The 21,598-nt window shown below is 45.9% G+C and overlaps 1 protein-coding gene across 4 annotated transcripts; it reads right to left on the reverse strand.

Annotated features, from left to right (window-relative positions):
- Positions 1-1,217: 1,217 nt before the first annotated feature.
- On the reverse strand, positions 1,218-18,363 carry STX2 (syntaxin 2). 4 transcript variants are annotated; one of them, XM_030959010.1, is made up of 11 exons: positions 18,237-18,363; positions 11,504-11,575; positions 10,881-10,980; positions 9,507-9,581; positions 9,012-9,085; positions 8,649-8,757; positions 7,732-7,805; positions 7,502-7,639; positions 6,026-6,136; positions 4,845-4,972; positions 1,218-3,301 (listed from the first exon to the last, which is right to left on the reverse strand). In XM_030959010.1, the coding sequence occupies exons 1-10, from the start codon at positions 18,264-18,266 to the stop codon at positions 4,889-4,891; spliced, it is 867 nt and encodes a 288-aa protein (XP_030814870.1). In that variant the 5' UTR covers positions 18,267-18,363; the 3' UTR covers positions 1,218-3,301; positions 4,845-4,888. The 4 variants fall into 4 exon arrangements, with proteins under 4 accessions (XP_030814870.1, XP_030814872.1, XP_030814871.1 ...); XM_030959012.1 differs by lacking the exon at positions 4,845-4,972 and having other exon boundaries at positions 7,758-7,805; XM_030959011.1 differs by lacking the exon at positions 4,845-4,972.
- Positions 18,364-21,598: the final 3,235 nt, after the last annotated feature.

Below are 21,598 nucleotides of genomic sequence, written 5' to 3' on the forward strand. Positions count from 1 at the left end.
TGGAAATATTCCAGTTTACAGGAATAAAGCCAGAGCAGCCTTTCACAGGTGCAGCTTCATTTCCCCCTTCATTTCTTCTGTCCCTCTGCACAAGCCTGAGCCCAAAAGCCCCTGGTGCAGCCCAGGGGAGCAGTGATCTTCATGTGACAAACAATGCCCAGAAGAGGGCTCAGATCTGTGCTTCACACACGACACAAAATTGTGACGTTTTCCTAAACAAAAAATGTGCAAAGTAAACAGAGAAAATTGTATGGCAACACCCTGAATTATTGAACGGCCAGCTATGCAGAACAAACATAATTAAAGGGTCTCATTATCTTCTAAATAATCATTGTAAATAATGCTTTAGATAATTACTTCATTAGTTCTCAAAACACTGGCTTTTATTCTCCTCTGAGATTCTACCCACTAACTCTACTCTGAATAAATTGCCAAAAGGGAAAACCAGAAGCAGAGCAAGCGTGCGAGCTGGAAATGCAATGTGCACTTGTATGAGCTGATTCAAACCCAGGATGTTTTGAAATGGGTTTTTTGCAGCTTTTCAGATTAAAAGCAGTTTGTTGGGATTTTTTAATGTGTGTATTTCTCCCTTCAGCCTGCTGGCTGCTCAGCCAGGCTCCCTTGCTTGCAGCTCTCAGCTGATGCTGCAGAGGGGACTGGAGCTCGATTGCTCCCACTAAACACACTCCAGCTCCCAGAGCTTTTCCCCAGACTCAGGTCCAGACTGCTGGCTGTGCTTAACTCAGAAATCCCAGGGAAGGCCTGGAAGAACACGATTAGAATTAATTGTGTTTTCTGAGAGCCTTCCCATCCCACTGAAATTTGCAGCATGAAGTGCACACAGCTGGGAGGGAGCTCGGAGAGAAATGGCTTTGTCTGCCCCCCTGCCAGCAGCCAAAGGCTTTGCTTCCACTTTCTCAGTATAAAACCCCCAAACCCTCACTGCTGTCAGACTGTCCCAGGAGCTGTCACAAATTATTTCTGTATGAAGAGAGCACTCACTCATTGCAACCTTGGGGTTTCTTACCTTGACATTTCTCTAAAAACCTCCCCCAATGGGCACAGCCTAAATTAACATATCCCATTGTTTTCTTCATAATTATCTCCACACCTTTCTTGGTAAGAAGTTGCAGAGAAGATGCCACCCTAGCCTGTGTTTGATGTAAGCCATTCCAACACTTCTGGAACATTCCTGGGGCCCCAGGAACAGCAGGGACACAAAGCAGACACAGCAGGCTCGCTGGATGAGTTTATTAGTGCATAGGTTAGAGATTTACTCCCCTCTGACCTCCAAACAAAGAGGTCCATGTGAAAAGGTCTGTTTTGCTTTAAAACAAACTCATTGAGGCAGCTGTTCAACAAGAAGTAAAAAGTGTGGAGTAGCCTATTCAAATTTCTGGTCTTGATGGGCAATTACTGCATTACAGAGAGAAAAATTCAACAGGACAGGATTCTGAGGGTCAGTTTACATAACCAGCTGGAAAACAGCAGGAGTGATTTCCCCCCCATCTAATCTGCATATCTGTATAAATAATATTTACTGATAAAAATCTAGAAAACTACAGAATAAAAGGTATTTACCTAGAATGAGCATTAAGGCAACCAATCCTTCCTTACTTTGCATGTAAACTTCCTCCCAAACATCAGTGAGCATTCTGGACTCAGAGGTAAAAGAAATTTGTTCATTGTTGAAGCCGAATTTTTCAAGCGACTTCTTTATGGCTGACTTGTAAAGAGACCAATAATAATAATAATAATAATAACAATATTTGTTTTCTTCTTTAAACATGTTTGACATCTGAATAGCTCCAGCATATTCACAGTATACCTGGACAGCAAAGCAGGAATATTCATACATACAAGAGGAACTGTAAACTCTGCTGAATTTTATGAAGCCTGAATTCTCCCTTACTGAGTAACTTTGATCTCAGACACTTTCAGCAAAACCTAAGTTTGAGGATTCTAAACTGGTAGGACTGAGTTACTGCAGTCAACATGAGAGCTGAATATCTGAACACATTGATGAGTACAGTTTTAGACTATGCTTAAAAGGCACAAATCATCCTCTCCTCTCCTTCTCTTAGAGTGTAAATGTATCTACATATCTACAAGGATATGCTTAAACAACGAGGAGTCACAAACCCAAGTTACAAATATTTTACACACAAAAATACAAAAATAACCTGTAACACTAAATGCAGTTATTTGGGTACATTGAATTCTTTGAAGCTTTCAAGTGGTGCAAGCTGGCATTACAAAGGCATGTGTACACCAAAACACTTCATCCATGTTATAGCCACACACATTTCATAACAAATCAGTGTCTTAGTTTGTATTAAGTTTCAGATCTTCTGGGGGAGCTCATCCCCCTGTGCTATATTCATACATCAACATTAGCAAACTCCAGAACAAGAAAACTTGATTTGGCTTTACAAAGTCATTTTTGTCATATCCATGTAAGCAATAAGGCTAAATTGATCCATCAGTTTCCTTTGCACAAGAACTACCTGTAAAATTACCTGCCCAAGTGCAAATTCGGCATTTCAGAGCTGTATGCTTTTACCAGAAATGTTGCATCTAACTTTTTATTAACTGTGAAGGAAGCATTTAAAGCAGTTAACCTTGACAGAAAAATAAAAAAACTGGCAAGTGTAAAAAAGCTTTTTTGCATTTTTCTTCTCAAGTAATGCACTAGGGCAGTTAAAGGAGTAGTCCTGTCAGGATAAGATATTTTAGCACTTGTTGGAGAAAAAGCATAAGGTTTAAATAGGTTAAGGTGACTAAATAATTAATACACTTAAACACAAGGCTACATCTCATAAAAATATTCACAAGAGTGCTAACAAAGGCAGCACTGGCAAGGTACTTAAAGTCATGATTAGAGTTAGGTTAGCAATAGGAAAAAAAAAAGCCAAACACTCAAAACTCAATAGTCTCTCAACTCCCTACTGCAACTGTAACACTGAGATGTGAAAAAACCCAAAGTTACTTTAGTTCAAAACCAAGTTTCAGTCTCACAAGTGTCTAGTTTATGCTGTAAAATCCATACACCCCCAAATACATTCTGATCTCCATTTGTGAGTAAACATTAAGAGTGATTCTGCTTTCACTTTTAGCCATTAGTGACAGGTCATCATGGTAAGGCATCATCTGTGGAAAAGGTCTGGTTTCACTGAAGATGTTTTGGAGTTCCTGAAGGTTGGTAACTCTTGGAATGTGCTTGCTAGGACAGAGTTGTTGCTAGGATAATTCCAAGTATCAGAAGCAGTACAGTTACACATATTATTATGAACATCAATTTCTGCAGGGAAAAGAGAGCAAAGTTAAGATTGAAATACTTTGTCGGAGACAGAATTAAATACACTCAGAGCCACAGCAAGACTGACACCCAAGCTGAGTGCTGGGATTTTTTTCCTAAGGAGTAATCACTGCTATGATTTCCTGTTTCTAACACACATGTAACCATAGTCACAAGACAGAGCATCTGTGCGACATTTCCCTATTTTCCTTTACAGAATGTTGGCTATTACTCATGCCCAACTTCTGTAAACATCATTACAAACAGATGTAGGTCAGCTCTAAGTAGCTGCTCACTGCCACCCTCCTTGGATAAATATTTGCAGCCTGCTCAAGCCCTTACAGCTGCACCCTGCGTGGAATTCACCAGAAGGTCAGTAAAAACTGTGCAGGCACTAGCTCAGAGGAGCTGCAAGGGTTAAAAAAGGAGAGATGCTTCTGTGCAAGTGCATCAGGGTGTGAGTGGGGCAGGTATTCCTGACTGCAGGTAATGACACTGAATTCTGCCCCCTCCCACAAACCAGAGCTGAGAAGGATCTCCAGCCCCACAGCACAAACCTGGGTGTTAAAGGGTGTTAGTACAGAAATGTGAATTTCTGATGAGCTGTCTGAACTGGGCCCTGCTCCTGGTGCTCCGGGTGCAGCTCAGAGACTGGGCATGCTGCAAGCTGCACTCTGCTGCACCCACCCAGAGCAGGCAGCTGCTACTGCCTGCTCAGCACTGCCTGGACAGGAAATGGGACTTCAGAAAAACATCAACACTGACAGAAATCCCATGTCCCAGACACACTGTTACCTCCCACTGTTTCATTTAGGCTAGCATTAATAAACAGTTTCAAAGTAAGAAACTGAAGATGTTATCCAAGCCATAATAGCCAATTTCATGGCTGCAGACATCTACTTTTTAAAACTCTACTTAAAACCACAGAAACCCCCACTGGATAAAGTCCCAAGTGTTCTTAGTATTCCAGATTGTCTGCTGATGTGAACTTCAGCACAAAACCAGTAACTGCAAGAGCTGGGAGCCAGCCTTGGGCTGCGGGCTGCCACCTCCTGCTCTGGGTGCCCTGGGCAGGTCCCAGCAGGGTCACTGCACACCCACAGCACATACAGGACCTGCCACAGGTCCTGCAGGGTGACAGAGCAGGGCCACCAGGGCACCAGGACCTGCCACAGGTCCTGCAGGGTGACAGAGCAGGTCACCAGGGCACTGCACCTGCCACAGGTCCTGCAGGGTGACAGAGCAGGTCACCAGGGCACTGCACCTGCCACAGGTCCTGCAGGGTGACAGAGCAGGGCCACAGGTCCTGCAGGGTGACAGAGCAGGGCCACCAGGGCACCAGGACCTGCCACAGGTCCTGCAGGGTGACAGAGCAGGGCCACAGGTCCTGCAGGGTGACAGAGCAGGTCACCAGGGCACTGCACCTGCCACAGGTCCTGCAGGGTGACAGAGCAGGTCACCAGGGCACTGGGCAGACGGGAAGGGTGAGCAGAAGGAGACAGAGAAAACAAGAGCCAAATTAGAAATTAGTTGATTAGTTACTTACTGCCACAGTGGCAGGAAGCCATGCATGCTGAGGTTATCCAAGCATCACCGAATACCCACAGACAAACCAATTATTAGAGCTACTATGGCAATCAACACCACTGACACAATGATAATTATCACCATTTTCTGTCAAAAAAACAAGGCAGTGTAAATATTAGGCACATTAACACTTGCATTTATGTTCAATTTTTCAAGTAGTTTTTAGATCCACAAGCACTTTTATTAAAGCCTCCTGTATTCTTAAATTGAGATAAATTTATCTGTATAGTCTTGCAAATGTAAGAATTAATGTTTTTAAACAGGTAAACTCATGTGATTAATGCCTGTCCAGTTATCAGAGATGACACAATCCCCATTTACATACACATTAAGTGGGCTCTCTGAACACTTCTGAAAAGATCCTTTGTAAGGGATCAGGGGTGTTATCTCTGTGTGGATCTCTATAGAAAATGAATTATTCCCTCAAATCCAGCTCACCAGAACGAGCCTCACCCAACTGCACAGCACATCAAAAAGGGAAATTGGAATGCAAAAATAAACTACTTAGTAGTCTGATATCAGAATATATTATTTGGTGGCTGATGGGAAGAAAGATACCACAACAAAGCAAGTGCCCTGGAAAGTGCCAGAACCTTCCTTTGAACTCAAGTCCTCCACAAATTCAGTGTCATGGCACACTGCCACACCCATTCCAGAGGGAACATTCCCCTAATTTATCTGAAATCATTAAAAACCAAAAAAAAACCAAAGCAGAATTTTTAAAAAATAAGCCTATTCAGCAAAATCACTTTTATTTTTTTTCTGCTAGCAAATTGATTTTATAGCTTTAAATTCAGGTAAGTTCATTTGTGATAAACAGCCAGAAACTTTTAAGGATATTTAGAATCTGAACAACTTAAGGTATTGTGAAAGCTGATAAGAAAAAGATGGGAATTTATCCACTGAAATAATACATTAATGCTTCTTTTGGGGTTTTTACACTCTGTAATAGCAGTTCTGAGTGGAAAACTGTGAACACACCCTTAGCTGTGCATGATCTGTTCTCACAGTCCCAGAAGTGTCTGTCCTCTGCTGGTATTATAAATTTTCAGTACTGACTACAGCAAAGTCATTCACATTGGAAATGCTGCTGTGCTAAATTAAAATAGTGCCCAGCACAATGACAGAGAGACAACATACCCTGCGTGCTTTGCTTTGATATTTAACTGCCTTCTTTGTCTCTTCTTTTGCATGCTCCACATAATCTGTGGCATTCATCACGTTCTTCTCTATGTTGTTGATCATTTCTCCCTTAAAATGGAATTTTGAAGGAAAACCAGGTTATTGGAATGCACAGATCCTTGTTTAACCAATCTAAAAGAAAGGCTCTAGAACATCAGGAACTACTTTCACAGTCAAGGATGCACATACTGGGGATGACATTTGTTCTGTTTGGTATGTGAAGGAAAAAGGGAATGAGAAGCAAGGGCTGCCAGTTCTGAGGAACCAGGAATGTTCATGAGCGGGGCAGGAGAGTTTCTGCCTGTGCAGGAACAGAAGTGAGCACCTCACACATCCCTGGTGTGCAGGGAGGTTCCAGCAGCCACAGACGAGCGGCACACTGGGATCAGAAAGCCCTGAGAGGCTGCAGGGGACAGGAGGACACTCCCTGCCTCCACACAGGTCCCACAGCTGTCTGGGAGCACACACACATGGGAGCTGCTCAGAGCTCAGGGACTGGCGTGTCAGGGCATGACCAACTCAAATTAATTATGAGCAATGGCGTTTGGCAGTGAAATGGAGGACTGGTGAAGGATGACAGTAAGTCTGTTACCTGTGTCTCTGTCCAGCAGAAGAAATAATCAGCAGCATAAACAGCAAAGCATTACAGAATGATGCACAAGTAACTTCTGTTCGTGTGTAATTCAAAAGAAACCTGCTACCCATTTCTCTTGGCTGAACATTTAATATCAAAGCAACAAAGGACTTGTAGAACAAAACCCAATTACCAAAAACAGGCAAGCTCCTCTAACTTGCTTTTCAAAGAAGTTTCTCTTTAACGCTATTCTTTTCACTTTCCTGCAGAAGTCAAACCATTTTAACATCAAGGTTAGGAATACTTTTGGTGGATAATTGGTATTTAAAGACTAAAAATAGAACAGATTTATGCACATGTCAAGACAAAGCCTATGAATACAAGAGATGACTTGAAGGACTTGTCAAGGCCTTTACATTCATGCTGGTGAACACAGAACTGCACTTCTGCGTGAGGTGCAAGGTGCACACAGCCTTGCTGACACTGTGCCTGTACTCCACTGTGCCTGAGAACCCAAAATCCCCAAGGACTTAACAACATTCCACAAGACAGTTTTTCTTACTTAAACATGCCCAGAGATGTTCCAGCATATTGCAATTAATCATACTGAAGAAAATATCAAATATGCTGACTGGAAGGCAAGTCTGTGGTCAGTTATTGAAAGCATAAGAACATTGAGACGGTCCATTTGTCCACAACAAAACAAGGAACCTCCAGTGATTAATTTCCATTATTATTGTTCTAACCACAGTCCAGAGCCACTCTGAATCTGCACTCTCTGAATCTGTTCAGCTGCTCTGCCCATGGCAAGGGAGGAGCGAGGACAGCCCAGCCCTGGGTGCCTGGGCAGCCCCACGTACCTGTGTCTCCACAAACATGGCCATGTCCATGAAGAGCTCGTGCAGCTCCCGGATGCTGGACTCCAGCTTCATGATGTCCTTGTGCCGGGACTCGATCTCGTTCAGGGCCTGCCGGGTGATCTGCGAGTCTGAAATGATCTGGGACGGGGACAGGGACACACCTGAGTGCCAGCACCCTCCAGGGAGCAGGCAGCAGGGCAAGGGGAGGTGACTGGCCCAGAAATACATACATCAGAAGTGAAAATGGAAGGATTACCACTCTCTAACATCTCCTCCAGCTCCTCGTCAGTGGTGGTCTTTCCAGCTAGGATAAAGACAACAATTAGCATGAGAGGCTAAAGACAAACTTGAAAAGCACATTTTTTACTTTGAAAAGTAAAATTTTCTTGTAGTTTGCCAGTTCCCTTGTTAGCATTCCCCGCTTCAGCAATGTATATATTCATTTCTACAGAGCATATTAAAAAAAAAAGACTAATTTTAGGCACTTTTTAGACACTTTCCAAGATAGAGACACTTTCCAAGACACTTTCCACTGTGCTTCAAAGTAAAGTCAGGAACCTTTCTAAATACTCCCAATAATGAATTTGAAGTAAGTCATATGTGAGTCAGTCAACAAATGATTAAAGCACATGTAACAGCAGCACTGATTTCATGCCAGATGAAGTGTCCTTGTGGACAAAAATGGAACCATATAAAAAGAGCTGTTATCCTGTTAGGCATGTTAATTTTGGAATGGCTTTTAATAACACTTGCTGTTTCAGAATGCAGCTTTTCTTGATGCTTCATTTAAAGTTGCAACATTGGAAGTCAATGAAGCAAAGGAAAAAGATAATTTCTTTAATAATTTTCAATCTAAAGGAAATTATTGAGTTTTCTCTCTTTTCTTTACAGCTGTTCTAGAAAGAGCAATATCAAGGAGTTTGTGCCACGCAGTAAAACTGTTTCTTTTCTCTCACACCCTGTGAGATGCTGCCCAAGATCTCTGATGCTTTGAACACCAATGAATAAGGAACAAGGGGGGCACCAACAATAAATAACTGGTTGGTTTGAACAAGGGGGGCACCAACAATAAATAACTGGTTGGTTTGAACAAGGGGGCACTAAGAACAAGTAACTGGTTGGTTTTGGGGCACACAGGGTCACTCACTGATCTCCAGCTGCCTCTGGATGCGGCCCTTGCTGCGCTCCCGGAACAGCGTCTGCGTCTCGTTGTACTCGGTCATCACCTCCACAAACTTGTGTGCCAGCACCGAGTGCTGCAGGGGACAGGGGGACAGACATGGGGACAGACATGGGGACAGCGGTGAGGGAGGGACAGACAGGGACAGAGAGGGGCAGAGAGGGATGTCAGAAAAGGCCATTTCTGTCACACAGCAACAGCTCCACACAACACCTCCCAGGGGCACTCACAGCCCCACAAAGCACCACAAGAGCTCTGAAATGAGTTCAGAGCAGTTAAACTCATTCTCCACAGAACCCCCTGACTTTCTTTAAGCTGAAGGGAGCCTACCTGTGTTTTTCTGATTCTGAGGTCCACTGATGTCCGATTGGCATTTTCACCCTGATCAAAGCTCTGCTCAATAGCTGAGAACAACACAGGAGTACAGAGTCAGTGTCAGCTATTTAACAGCTCAATTGCTTTGTAAATATTAATATTACTTTTTAAACGTACAAGTTCCCCAGAGACATGTGAAACATTTCAGGGGAGATTTTAATTTTAAAATAATTTTAATTATTTTAAAATAATTGTGGTAATTGGTAGAGATCTTTAAACACAGCAACTGCTTCAATCATACTCTTAACAGAGTCACACTACTGTCTATTACACTGGAAAAAATTTTAAAGGTGTCATTTTGCAGTTAAAGTTAATCTTCTTCCAAAATATCATCTCCCCAAAAAAGCACTTCAGTTGCAGAAGACATTTCTCTATGGAGGAATTACTTTGCATTGTCATTTTCTACATTATTTCTGAAAGCAAAGAGTTTCACTTGTCCTCACAACTTACCCTTTAACCTGGCCCGGATTTTATTAGCAATCTTCTTGATTTCCTCATTTAGTTCTTCGAGTTCTTCCTTTGTTCCTTTAAAAAAATATATTTTTTGAACCGTTAGTGATTGATTATAGTAAGTCAGCAAGTCTACAAATCCACCTTGTAATCTCAGAATTTCATTCAGTACAACTCCTAAGTACTTTACTGTTTTTGTAACAGCACCCATCAGGTGCTTGCTTCTCATGACAGGTTTACACCTCGGCAATATTATTATTACCAAATCTTCAACTAAACCAGGTGACAAACAGTTTTGTTAACACTTTCAGGGTAATGTCAATTTGCCAGTCAAAAGTTAAATGCTCCTGAGTTGTAAGTGCAGGTGAAACCACAGATTTCCCTCTTTCTCTCCCCTTTTCTGTGAGTGTTGTGTACCATGTGTGCACTGCGTTAACACTCAGTGACATGTCTGTGCCAGGCACCGCCTGGGACACTCTGAGGGCTTTCACCAGAGCATTCAGGGAGCTGTGCACATCCCCAGAACACGGGGAGCTGTGCACATCCCCAAGGACACACACTGCTCACAGGTGCTGCCATTGAACAGTCAGATGGGCCCTGGTTAAACCTGAGACCCTGAAAAGGCAGCTGCAAAATCAGCTGTGGGAATGCAAACACACACCAAGGAAAAGAGGATAAAATAACACCCCACATTCAGTTTCCACCACTGAGATGGAGTCACAAGATAAATGGCAAGGCAGCATTGCAACATTCACACAACAAACACCTCAGCATCTTTTGTTCCCTTTTCTCTGAGCCCTGCCCAGGAGCACAGACAAGGGCTGGGACAGGGCCATGCTCTGGGCAGGGGCCCTGAACTTCCCAGTTCTGTGCTGGGAAAGCACAACTGCACTTCCAGCTCTGGGGTAAAGCCTCTAAAAATGGGGCTGCACGTGGAACTGCAAGTTCTGCAGTGGAATTGCACGTGGATCTGCCAGCACTGCAGCAGCAGCTGGCCCTGGTGCCACGCAGGAATAAAGATTTGACAGCCCAAGCTGCAGCTGACAACTTCAGCATTTCCACAGACTAGGAGAAACCTAAGCAACCTCTCTGCTCCAGAAGGAAACCACCCATATTAAACTGAGTTTTGGTCTAGGAAAGGTTTGGATGATGCAAGAAATATTCTGAACACACATTTTTTCAAATGATACTTAAAAAAGGTCAAAATAAACAAATGAAAGTATTAATTCAATATAAAAACGAAAATGTGTACTTAGTGTTACATTTTGCATCCTGAACATCTGAAGTTCTATTCTTATGGACAGCTAAAATAAGCAAACAATATTTCAGAATATCTAGCCGCACTTATGTGATATCTTAAAAATTATTACTCACTTCCTTCAGGATTTGGTGCTGACAGGATAATGCTGTGCTGCTTCTTCACTTCTTCCACATTTTGTGCTATTTTTGCTATGTTATTTCTAATTTCCTCAACCTAGAGGAAGAGAAATATGGCAAAGAAGACATTAGAAAAACTTAGGGCCAATATTTCTTGAAAAACGAAAAAACCCTGCTAATAAAACCCAAACTATTTCATCTGTAAGTAGTAGTAGATTTCTTTCATCAGAAAGAAACCCCAGCAGAAATGTCAACATTTAAACAGTCTGTAATTATTTTTTTAAACTAAAACCCAGTATTGGTAATAGCAAATATGTACTGAATGGCCAAAAACTCAAGTGTTAATATTCCTAATAAACAACTATTTTAAAATTTCATTAGCAAATTTCTTGTTGACAGGGAAACAAAAACATTTCTCTGCAATAAACACAGAAAATGCCCTGAAATAAACTAACAAAGCATTAGCAACATTTGTTTTGGCATATAATTATCAACCATACTGGGGAGGATGTGTAGATGAATTGTTAAACCTGAAATTAACTGAAATTTATTTACTGAAATTAAAAGGCACAGAGAGGGAACAGTCAGTCTTCAATCCATGGTGAAAACTGTAACTTTACCTGTTGGAAGAAATCATCCATAAAATGGTCTTTTTCGATGATAACTGTCTCCCCATCTTCATTTCCTTTATACTGTAAAGGACAACAAACACAAATCCGTGACATGACCCCAGGACGTGCTCTGAGGAAACCACAGCCCTGCCCCACTGCTGCAGCACACACACCTCCATCCCTGTCCTCAAAGCCAGGGAAGGGCTGTAATCTAAAAACAAACAAGCAGAGAGGCCCCAGGAGTCAAGTGACTCCTAGAGAGCAGTGACTGAGTGCTGGGAGCCCCTGGCGCACCAAGGGCAGCACCCCAGGGCAGCCAGGACAGAGCCCGTGCCCAGCGCTGCCACCCCGCACCAGGGCGGCCCCAGTGAAATGCACTGCACCAGAAATGCATCCCTGCATTGGTGAGAAACCCAGGCTCTGCCACCCCGCACCAGGGCGGCCCCAGTGAAATGCACTGCACCCGAAATGCATCCCTGCATTGGTGAGAAACCCAGGCTCTGCCACCCCGCACCAGGGCAGCCCCAGTGAAATGCACTGCACCCGAAATGCATCCCTGCATTGGTGAGAAACCCAGGCTCTGCCACCCCGCACCAGGGCAGCCCCAGTGAAATGCACTGCACCCGAAATGCATCCCTGCATTGGTGAGAAACCCAGGCTCTGCCACCCTGCACCAGGGCTGCCCCAGTGAAATGCACCGCACCAGAAATGCATCCCTGCATTGGTGAGAAACCCAGGCTCTGCCACCCCGCACCAGGGCAGCCCCAGTGAAATGCACTGCACCCGAAATGCATCCCTGCATTGGTGAGAAACCCAGGCTCTGCCACCCTGCACCAGGGCAGCCCCAGTGAAATGCACTGCACCAGAAATGAACCAGAAATGCATCCTGACATGGGTGAGAGGCCCAGGCTCTGCCCCATTCCCATCAGGGCAGCCCCAGTCACTCTGCACCAAGCCATAAATGCATCCTCACATGTATGAGACACCCAGGCTCTGCCCCATTCCCCAGTCCAACCCACAGATCTCAGCTTTTATCACAGGGAAATACACAATTCACGGGCATCATAGAAGGGAAAGAGTTCAACCTTCTTTCCTTTCATTCCCTCCGTGGAGCACAGACTGTCTGAAGTGCAGCGGGTCAAAATTAGAACAAAATATTACCCTTAATATACAGTCAACAGGTTATCTGTTAGGAAAAAACAAGCTACAAGATAATTGTCATCAAGGGACTTTCATTACAAGACACCCTTCTTTTCTTACAAGGCAATCTGATCTTCTAACACCCACTTTCTGCTCCTAACCTCTGATCCTATTACCCAAGAAGTTTAGTTCTGGTTTTCTTAAATTACCGGAGATACACACTGTTTGCATGACAATTCTGCAATTTGATCCCGTGTCAAACACTGCTATTATCTTATAAAGAAGCTACTGTCAATTAACACAATCTAGGAGCGGCCCAACCCTCGGGGAGAAGTTACAGACTTGGTGCCAGCTCCTCTCCTGCAAGCTCAGGGAATGCATAAAGCCCTGGGGCAGAGCCCATCTGGGTTTGTGCTCAGGGGAAACAAAGATGCCCCAGGAGAAATACAGGAGATGTCACTGCCCTCCTGGACCAGGCACTCAGGGCTGGCTGCCACTGAGCACTTGGTAACTTACTCACGTTGGGGAGATAACGCCAGAACGCAAATTATCTGTCCTTACAGATTGCCATCAATTAACAGCCTTGCTCAACACAAATAAGGGAGGAAGTCTGTGCCCCAAGGAAGTCAGCCACAACTTTACCATTCCCAAGACTGCACTGCTACTAAGCCACAAGCTCCAAGTTAATGTTTACAAAGGAGCTACACTTTAAAGACATTTAATTTCATTATCTATGCAAAAGAACTATGTTTATATTTACTGATAAAGGATAATTTTTCTGCTTATTCATAACTGCATCCTATATTTAGCTATTTGGACTAAAAATAATGAAAATACCATCTACTAAGGGATTCAGAATGTCAGCTTTTAGTAAACCATGTAACACCTGAGTGAATCCTGGATGAATGGAAGACAGCAATGTGACTCAGAACTCTGGAGATGCTCAGCTGGGAGGCAGCTGACCATGACTCCCAGCCCACAGCCGTGCCATGTGTATTTCACTGTCCCACTTGGTGGCAGCGATACCACTGACAGATCAATTTGTTCAAGGATTTATGGACAGCCTACCTCAGTCATCAGCACTTGAGACACCTGAGAAATTTGTCAACCTCTGTTCTCTGCATTCTTAAATCATCTCTTACCTAAAATACATCTCATTTGCTGACTCTCTTCAACTGATGTGCTTTTGTGCCTCTTCTGACAAGCACACCACTGACCAAGAACTCACTTTTATCAGAGCTTAGCAGAAACACACTGCTCTCCCTGGACTTCACCTCCCCAGTACAAGCAGTATCACAAGAAGCTGATAAAAAGTTTCACGTCAATGCCAAGAGCAATCTAATAAATTCTGTTTGCAGCTCATACCTTGACCTTGGGACTCAAAGTCTGGGACACACAGCTCCATAAACATTCAGAGACTGTGAAATCCATCCAGCCCCACCAGGGGTTGGTGCTGCTGTGGCTGGGACAGGGTTAACTCTCTCCCCAGCAGCGGGCACGGGCTGGGTTTGGGCTGTGTTTGGGATTTGTGCCGGACCAGGGCTGATGAACAGGGATGTTTCAGTTACAGACCTACAGAGGCAGGGCCTTTCCTGCTCCCCTCCAAGGGAGCTGGGGGGCACAGACGGCAGCAGCAGCCCCCAGGTGACCCAAGGGACACTGCAGAGCACATGGCATCATGCTCAGCGCATGAAGCCGCAGCAGGAAGGAAGGAAGGGGGGCACCTTTAGTGTTCGGGCATTGTCCTCCCAAGCCACTGTTGTGTGTGACAGCTCTGCTTTTATGCCCATTGGAAGTAGGAAGGAACTCCTTTTCCTGCTTTGCTTGCATGCAGATTTTACTTTACCAATTAAACCGCCTTTATTCTCAATCCATGAGTTCTCGCACTTCTGGAATTCTGCCCCATCCCACCGGGGCGAGCAAGGGAGCAGCCATGTGCTGCTCTCGCTGCCAGCGGGGTTAAGCTACAGAAATCCTCACCATGTCATGAAATCCTCACCAATGTCATTTCTCAGCTCCAAGCAGAAGCTATCCTGATGGTTTATGAAGCTTCTGTCACTTCCACTACCTTACAGAACTGCAGAAATAACTCAGGCTGGAGATCTCTTTGTAATGACTGACCTCTGGAACTGGAAACAGCTTTTGACTGAAAAACGTGACTCTTGCTTGCCCTTGAGATTGCGTTCAAGGTTGGCAGTTTCTCAGAGCAGATCACGTGCAGATCACTCCTGCGGCAGGCTGCTGACCACAGCTGACCATTCTCCCGGGGAACCAGCCCCAGGAGCACCTTACCCAGAGCTACAGCCTCTCCTCACAGCATCCGTGTGCCCAGAAACCCTCCTGCACCAGCGGCCAAGGAGGGCTCGCAGAGGGCCAGGAGGGCTGGGGCAGCTGGGGCAGGTCAATCATTAACAGCCCTGAGCAGCACCAGCCCCAGTAAAACACCTCACACTGCACGGAGGGCACAGGGCTCATCCTCAGCAACCCTCATGTCACAGCCTGACTCAGGCAGGAACAACAGCCGTGTTCTCCTCCTGCTGCCAGCCTCGCTCGGTGCTTGTTTCTGTACCACCCAGTTCTAGCACTCCCAACCTCTGTGACTGAGGCGTTTCACCTGCTCCTGAATGGTTCTGGGGGCACCGAGAGACCAGCCAAGAAAGAGTTTAGGAAAAATCAATGCAACAGGTCCTGCTTTAAAAAAGCTGCAGTCAGATATGAACTTGTAGAACTTGCTATGTACTACTCATTTTTCAAATATGAACTTGCTGCGTACTACTCATTTTTCAAACATTACATGTAACAGATCTTAACACTCATGAGTAAAGAAATATAAAAATCAAGTATTTTAAATTCTTCACCTATCAAGCATGAAAAATGGATTCCAGCAGACAGCTCTGCATCCCCTTCAGCATGTCACAAGGGGGAAATTTTGGTGCCATGTGGACAATGCAGCCCAAAGCTGAGATCTAAACCAGCATTCTGCTTGAGCAGAGGTTTATGTCTAACCTCCTTCTGAAATGACAGAACAACAAGGAAGTATGAATAAGTTTTATTACTAGACTTTAAAAGGCAGTCTGTTTGTAATACCTGAAGCTAGCTAAACGTGCTCAAATGAAGGTCTGAGCATGGATTGGATTGTACAGCTCTCTCAGAGCCCTTTCAGATAGACCTGTGTCTGTGAACAGCAAACCACTCAAGGCTAGGAGCACATCTTGCAATCACAGCTATGTACTACTCACTTTCTTCTTCCCTAAACATCTACTGTAAACCACTGCTGAAAGCGGTATTGGATCAGAGAACCTTTTTATCTTATTTGCTCAAAATAACTAAAACCAGTCTGGATTTGCTCAATTGTCCCATTAATTGTATTAAAAGGCAATTCAAACAGTTTAAAGAAGTTCATTTGGGCCTGCTTAGAGTAATTTAGAAATGACATTAAAATAACCCCCTAATGTTGAACAATTACAATAACGGTGGCTGTCTTCTGAAAAAGCACATAGTTTACAAAACTTCTCTGAGCCAAGAAAACAAGAGGAAGCAGCATTATCTGAAGGCTATATAATCTGCATGTCATCAACCACTTCTTTCTCCAGCCACTGTTTAACAGCCTAAACATAGTGCACTAACAAAAATATCTGGCAGTTATGTTAATGTTGTGTCAATGAACCACAAACACTGATAGGCAGCATTTCTCCCTCTCCCTTACAATGATCTAGGAAAAACTAACAACAAAATGTTTTGCTGGCTGCCCAGTAAAATGCAGGAACGCACAAACGAGGAGACGGGAAATGAACATTTCTGCTCATTCTGAAGGCTATGGTGTGCTCAGTTAGAGCAGGCCAGTGCAGGCTGGGGTCTTTGGGACTCCTTGTGCACCACCGAGGTTCTGTGGGGCTGGAGGGAGCTGACCCACCTCACACAGGTGAGGTGTGCCCAAAGGAAACAAGGAAACCCTCATGGTAAGGGAAAGGGGTGAGGCACAGCTATTCCTGAAGACTTTGCAGGCCTAGGCTTGCTGGAAAACCACAATGTCTATCTTCTACTCTTAATGATTAGCCAAATGCAACACAATGAAACTATATCAATAAACCTAAACACTTTGGAAAACAGGCAAGCAAGAGTTAACACATTATTTCTTTAGATTCGCTATTCCTTTTCAGAGCATCTCATCCACGTGTCAAGCATCTCTGTTCAAAGCATTCATTCTATGAAAGAAAACCCACTCTACAAATCATTATATTTTTATTATTTCAGATAAAGATGTAAGATGGAAGCTGCTACTTCAATGAGCTGCCCATGGAAGTGGGAACATCCATCTCCCTTGGATATGCAACTTCACAAAACTTCAGGTCAACCACACACTTCTAATTGTGATGAAACATAGACTAGATCTTCAGTAACTTTAACCTTCCTTTCATGTTTAAATATCTTCTTCATTAGAAGAAAATGTGTAAGTCTCTAAACTGTTTATTAATTCTGCAGTGGAAATGACATTGATGAACACATGAAGCACTTCAGCAATACTGGCCGATATATATTCAAAAAGCAGCCCACTGCAGTAATGTTTTCAGATGGCAAATACTAAAGCTGGCTTACAAATTCCTCTGTTCAGCTGCATTAAACACTTTTAACCCTGTCAAAGGGGGGTGTGGCAGGGTGTGGAATTGGTTTCTCCCATTTACAGAAACACAGAACAGGATTAAGTCTGCGGGTGCAGAACTATAAATATAAAGCAAATTTGGATCACTATCGGCTGCTTCCTCTGTCTGGGAAGTGTGCACCAGCACCGAAATCTGGCACGTGGTCCCACAGCCTGGAAAGAAACGACACTGTTTTTTTGGCATGACTCCAAAACATCATTCCTGGTAGAGAAACTGTAATTCAATAATCCTAAAACTTTTCCAATGCCCATTCATCCTTTCAGAGAGGAAGACAAGGAGACTGGTAATTCCATCACTAGAGATGGAGCTTCCAAAATGTGTTTTATGATCCAGGAGATGAAAGAGCCCCAGACCCGAATGCAGCTCAACACAGCCCAACTTCCACACATACGTGGAGTACTAGAACTATCACAGGAACTCCTGTGCGTTCTCCATTTCCATTCCTTTTCAGGAAAGAAACAAAACAAGCCCAAAACAAAAACCCTCAAATATCCTTTTTTTCTACCCAAGCCATATCCTGTTACAGACAGACGGACGGTGCCTGTCCCCAGACTCTCCCTTCTTTTTTAGGATACTGTTTCCAAAGCACAAGTAGGGGAAAGGAAAGGAGCGTATAAACAGAGGCAGCTACCATTTTGTAAACACGCGGAAAATGAGGCTTGCAGAGCGCTTTCCTGCCGCATCACGGCCCGGGAGCTGCCGGGCGGGCCAACCCGCCCCGCCACAGCCCGGGCGGCTCCGGCGCGGCACCACCGGGGAATTCAGCGCAATTCAGCGCCGCCCGAGGCGCTCCGCAGCGGCCGCGGAGCAGCGGAGCGGGGCGCGCCGCAGACACCGCGGAGGGCGGCACAGAGCCCCGGGGTCCCGGCGGGAGCGGGGCCCGCCCGGCCCACGGTGCCGCCATCCCGCCCGCCCGCCCGCTGCCCCGGCCCCGCGCCCACCTCGGCCAGGTCGGCCAGCCGGTCCTTCATCCCCGCGGCGGCCCCGCGGCGCTGCCGCCCTCCGCGCTGCTTCCCTCCGCGGGGCCCGCCCGGCCGCCAGCCCGGCCGCCGACCGCGCACGCTCGGGCCCGGGCCCGCGCCCCGCCCGGCGCCGTGACGTGAGGGAACGGCGGGCGGGGAGCGGGCAGCGAGAGCCGGGAGCGGGCACGGCTAAATGGGCGCGGCGGGCGGGGAGCGGGCACGGGGAGCCGGGAGCGGGCGCCGAGAGCGGGGACCGGGCACGGCTAAATGGGCACGATGGAGCGGGCACGGGGAGCCGGGAGCGGGCACGGCGGGCAGTCCAGCCCCACGGAACGGGCACGATGGAAGGGGCACGGCGGGCAGTCCGGCCCCGCGGCACGGGCACGGCCGGTGTGGCACCGCTCCGGAGCGGACCGGGCACTGCAGAGCCCGGCTGCAGCCGGCTTTGTGCCGCTGACCCGCGGCAGGTGCCCTGCCCTGGCCGGGGGATGGGGCGGGCGCGCTCCTGCCATCCCCAGGGGGCTGCACGAGCCGTGCTCACCGAGAGGGGCGCGGGAGATCGGCGGTGCGCACCAGGGAATTCCTATCCCACGGGGGATCGCAACTGGATTGCAGGCGATTGTCATGACAGGAGTTGTAAAAAGTGCGGTCTGGTTATTTTTTAGTGGTACAGGCTTGTGTGAAAGGCCCGAGGGTTTGTAGGGTAGAGCGTGTATGGGCTGTGGAAGGCAGTGCTCCTTCTCACATCTCCAAGCGCTCTGTACCTGCCGCCTTTGGTGTGTTTATCTGTGCCACACTTGCTAAGTCTGCTCACAGTTGACCTGAGTTGAGATACAGGAAATGTAAAGGCCTTTTAAAAGTAATTACTCTGCTGATTACCTGCGGATCTCACGGACTCTAATCTTTTAGGCAGTGATCTAACCCCGCTGAAGTGTTTTGCTGCCTTTGCTGAATGGGGTTAACTGGAGCAGATGTTTTGTGCATCCTCTGAACTGAACACTTAATTATACATGCCGATAAAACATATGCTAAAAACTAGATTCCACATGCTAATTTATCTTTTTAACAATGAAATAAGGGTTTGCCAGGAGCTCAAATACTATGATAATGGATTTTTAAATTATTCCAAATTAATGTGCTAGATAGCTTGCAGGGGAAAAGTAGTTCACTAATAAATTTGTTACAATATTAAGAAATAACTAAAGCACAGTGAGTGTTACATACACAGTTACAGATTGCTTTTCCCCTCGTGTTTATAGTCTTTAAAACTGCCAAACTCCACTAATGTGGCTTTATGGCCTCCTATTTATAAACACATTCCTGTTTGTCAAAAGGAGAGGTGGAATTCACAAGGGTTTTACCAGGATAGCACTGTGCTGAGAAAAATAAAAGATGAGTTGCATATTCTGAAAAAATAATCCTGACACCTAGAGGCGCTCAGCAAAAATGCTAGAAACCACACAAACCCAACTCATCTCAAAAAGGGAAGGCAAATTCAACGTGCCAGTGATTTTTCCAAGGAAATCTCATGCAATATTTGAATTAGCATTACACTATCAAATAAACAAAAATTACAGAACACGCCAGCCACTCTTGTAAAGCTTTGTGTATATTTTGTGTCTATGTCGGAGGAAATTTACAATAAATAAACTACATTTGTACATATCAGCTGCCATGAAATACTTTCCTTGTCAATTCCATTCATTCGGATATATGTAAAAACGTATCATTTATTTATTCTAGATTATGGGGACAGCAGCAAAGATAATAAAAGTAATATAAGTATACTGGATTAAAAAAAATACCAGAGGTCTTAAAAATCAGAGCGAACCCATAAGCTTGGTATTTATAGACACATGTAAAACTTGTATGTTCTTTGAAAGTCAGTTTTCAAACAAGTTTTTTTCACTGATGTTTGGACAGACTTTTGAGATCGTGGAGAACTATTCTAAATGCAAGGCTTCCAGAACAACTTTTGCTTTCATTGCTGCACTCTAGTGAATGCAGGTCAGTTTGGATGAAGAATGAAAAATCACGGTCATGAGGCACATTGAAGGAAAGCCCCTTAGACCACAGCCCGTAGTACCTGAGAGCTGTTTGGTTACACCCTCCTGCTGTAAAAGCCTCTGTATCAACCCAAAGTGGAGGCATTTGAACAGTTTATATAAGTATCTACGTGCCTTTTTTCACTTTGTCTGTGGAGAGAGCATCACTAGCTGACGGCACCTCCTGGGATTTTACCGATGCAGCAGGGTCCCTGAGCCGGGCACAGTGGCTGTGTCACCCACAGCAGGACAGCTCGGGAGTGACCGCAGCTGCCACGCTGCCCAGGAGCTGCTCCTGCCACCAGGGCCAGGCTGCCCGGCCTGCCCAGTGACCACCGGCCAGCTGGGAGAGGAGCCCCGAGTGCTGCAGACAGTGCTGGCCCCTTGCTCTGCAAGGGCCGTGGGGTGGATGTGCCCAATGAGGCCACCAGAGGTGTGGACAGCGTCCTTGGAGGAGCCGTGAGGGGGCTCAGGGGGCACCTCCTGCTCCCCTCAGCTGGCACCAGGGCACTGTCAGCTGCGGCAGTGCCTCCTGCCTGCCTACAGCGAGCCCGCCGGAGGAAAGGGCCTCGAGGCCACATGCACTTTGGATATTTGGGAATGCTGTGGCTCTGTTCGGGTGCTCAGGCACTGGAGGAGGATGCCCAGGGGGGTGATGGAGCCACCATCCCTGAGGTGGTGAGAGGACATGGGGCTGTTTGGGAGGCCGTGCTGGGCGGGTGTTCTGGCCAGCGGGCCTCACAGGGCGCTGCCCGGTGCCCACAAGGAATCATAACTTAATTGTGGGAGATTGTCATGACAGAAGGAGTTGTAAAAAGTGCGGTCTGGTTATTTTTTAGTGGTACAGGCTTGTGTGAAAGGCCCGAGGGTTTGTAGGGTAGAGCGTGTATGGGCTGTGGAAGGCAGTGCTCCTTCTCACACCTCCAAATGCTCTGTACCTGCTGCCTTTGGTGTGTTTATCTGTGCCACACTTGCTAAGTTTGCTCACAGTTGACCTGAGTTGAGATACAGGAAATGTAAAGGCCTTTCAAAAGTAATTACTCTGCTGATTACCTACGGATCTCACGGACTCTAATCTTTTAGGCAGTGATCTAACCCCGCTGAAGTGTTTTGCTGCCTTTGCTGAATGGGGTTAACTGGAGCACACGTTTTGTGCATCCTTTGAATTGAACGCTTGATTCTTATGACATGCTGATTATTCTGCCCGGGGCCCTGCTCCCTGCCGTGCCCGCCGCGCTCCCTCATGGCCGCGGTCCGGCCCCGCCTCCCGCCGCCTCCCGCGCGCCGCGCACCACG

This window comes from Camarhynchus parvulus, chromosome 15 (assembly GCF_901933205.1).
Source record: "Camarhynchus parvulus chromosome 15, STF_HiC, whole genome shotgun sequence".
Taxonomy (NCBI): Eukaryota; Metazoa; Chordata; class Aves; order Passeriformes; family Thraupidae; genus Camarhynchus; species Camarhynchus parvulus.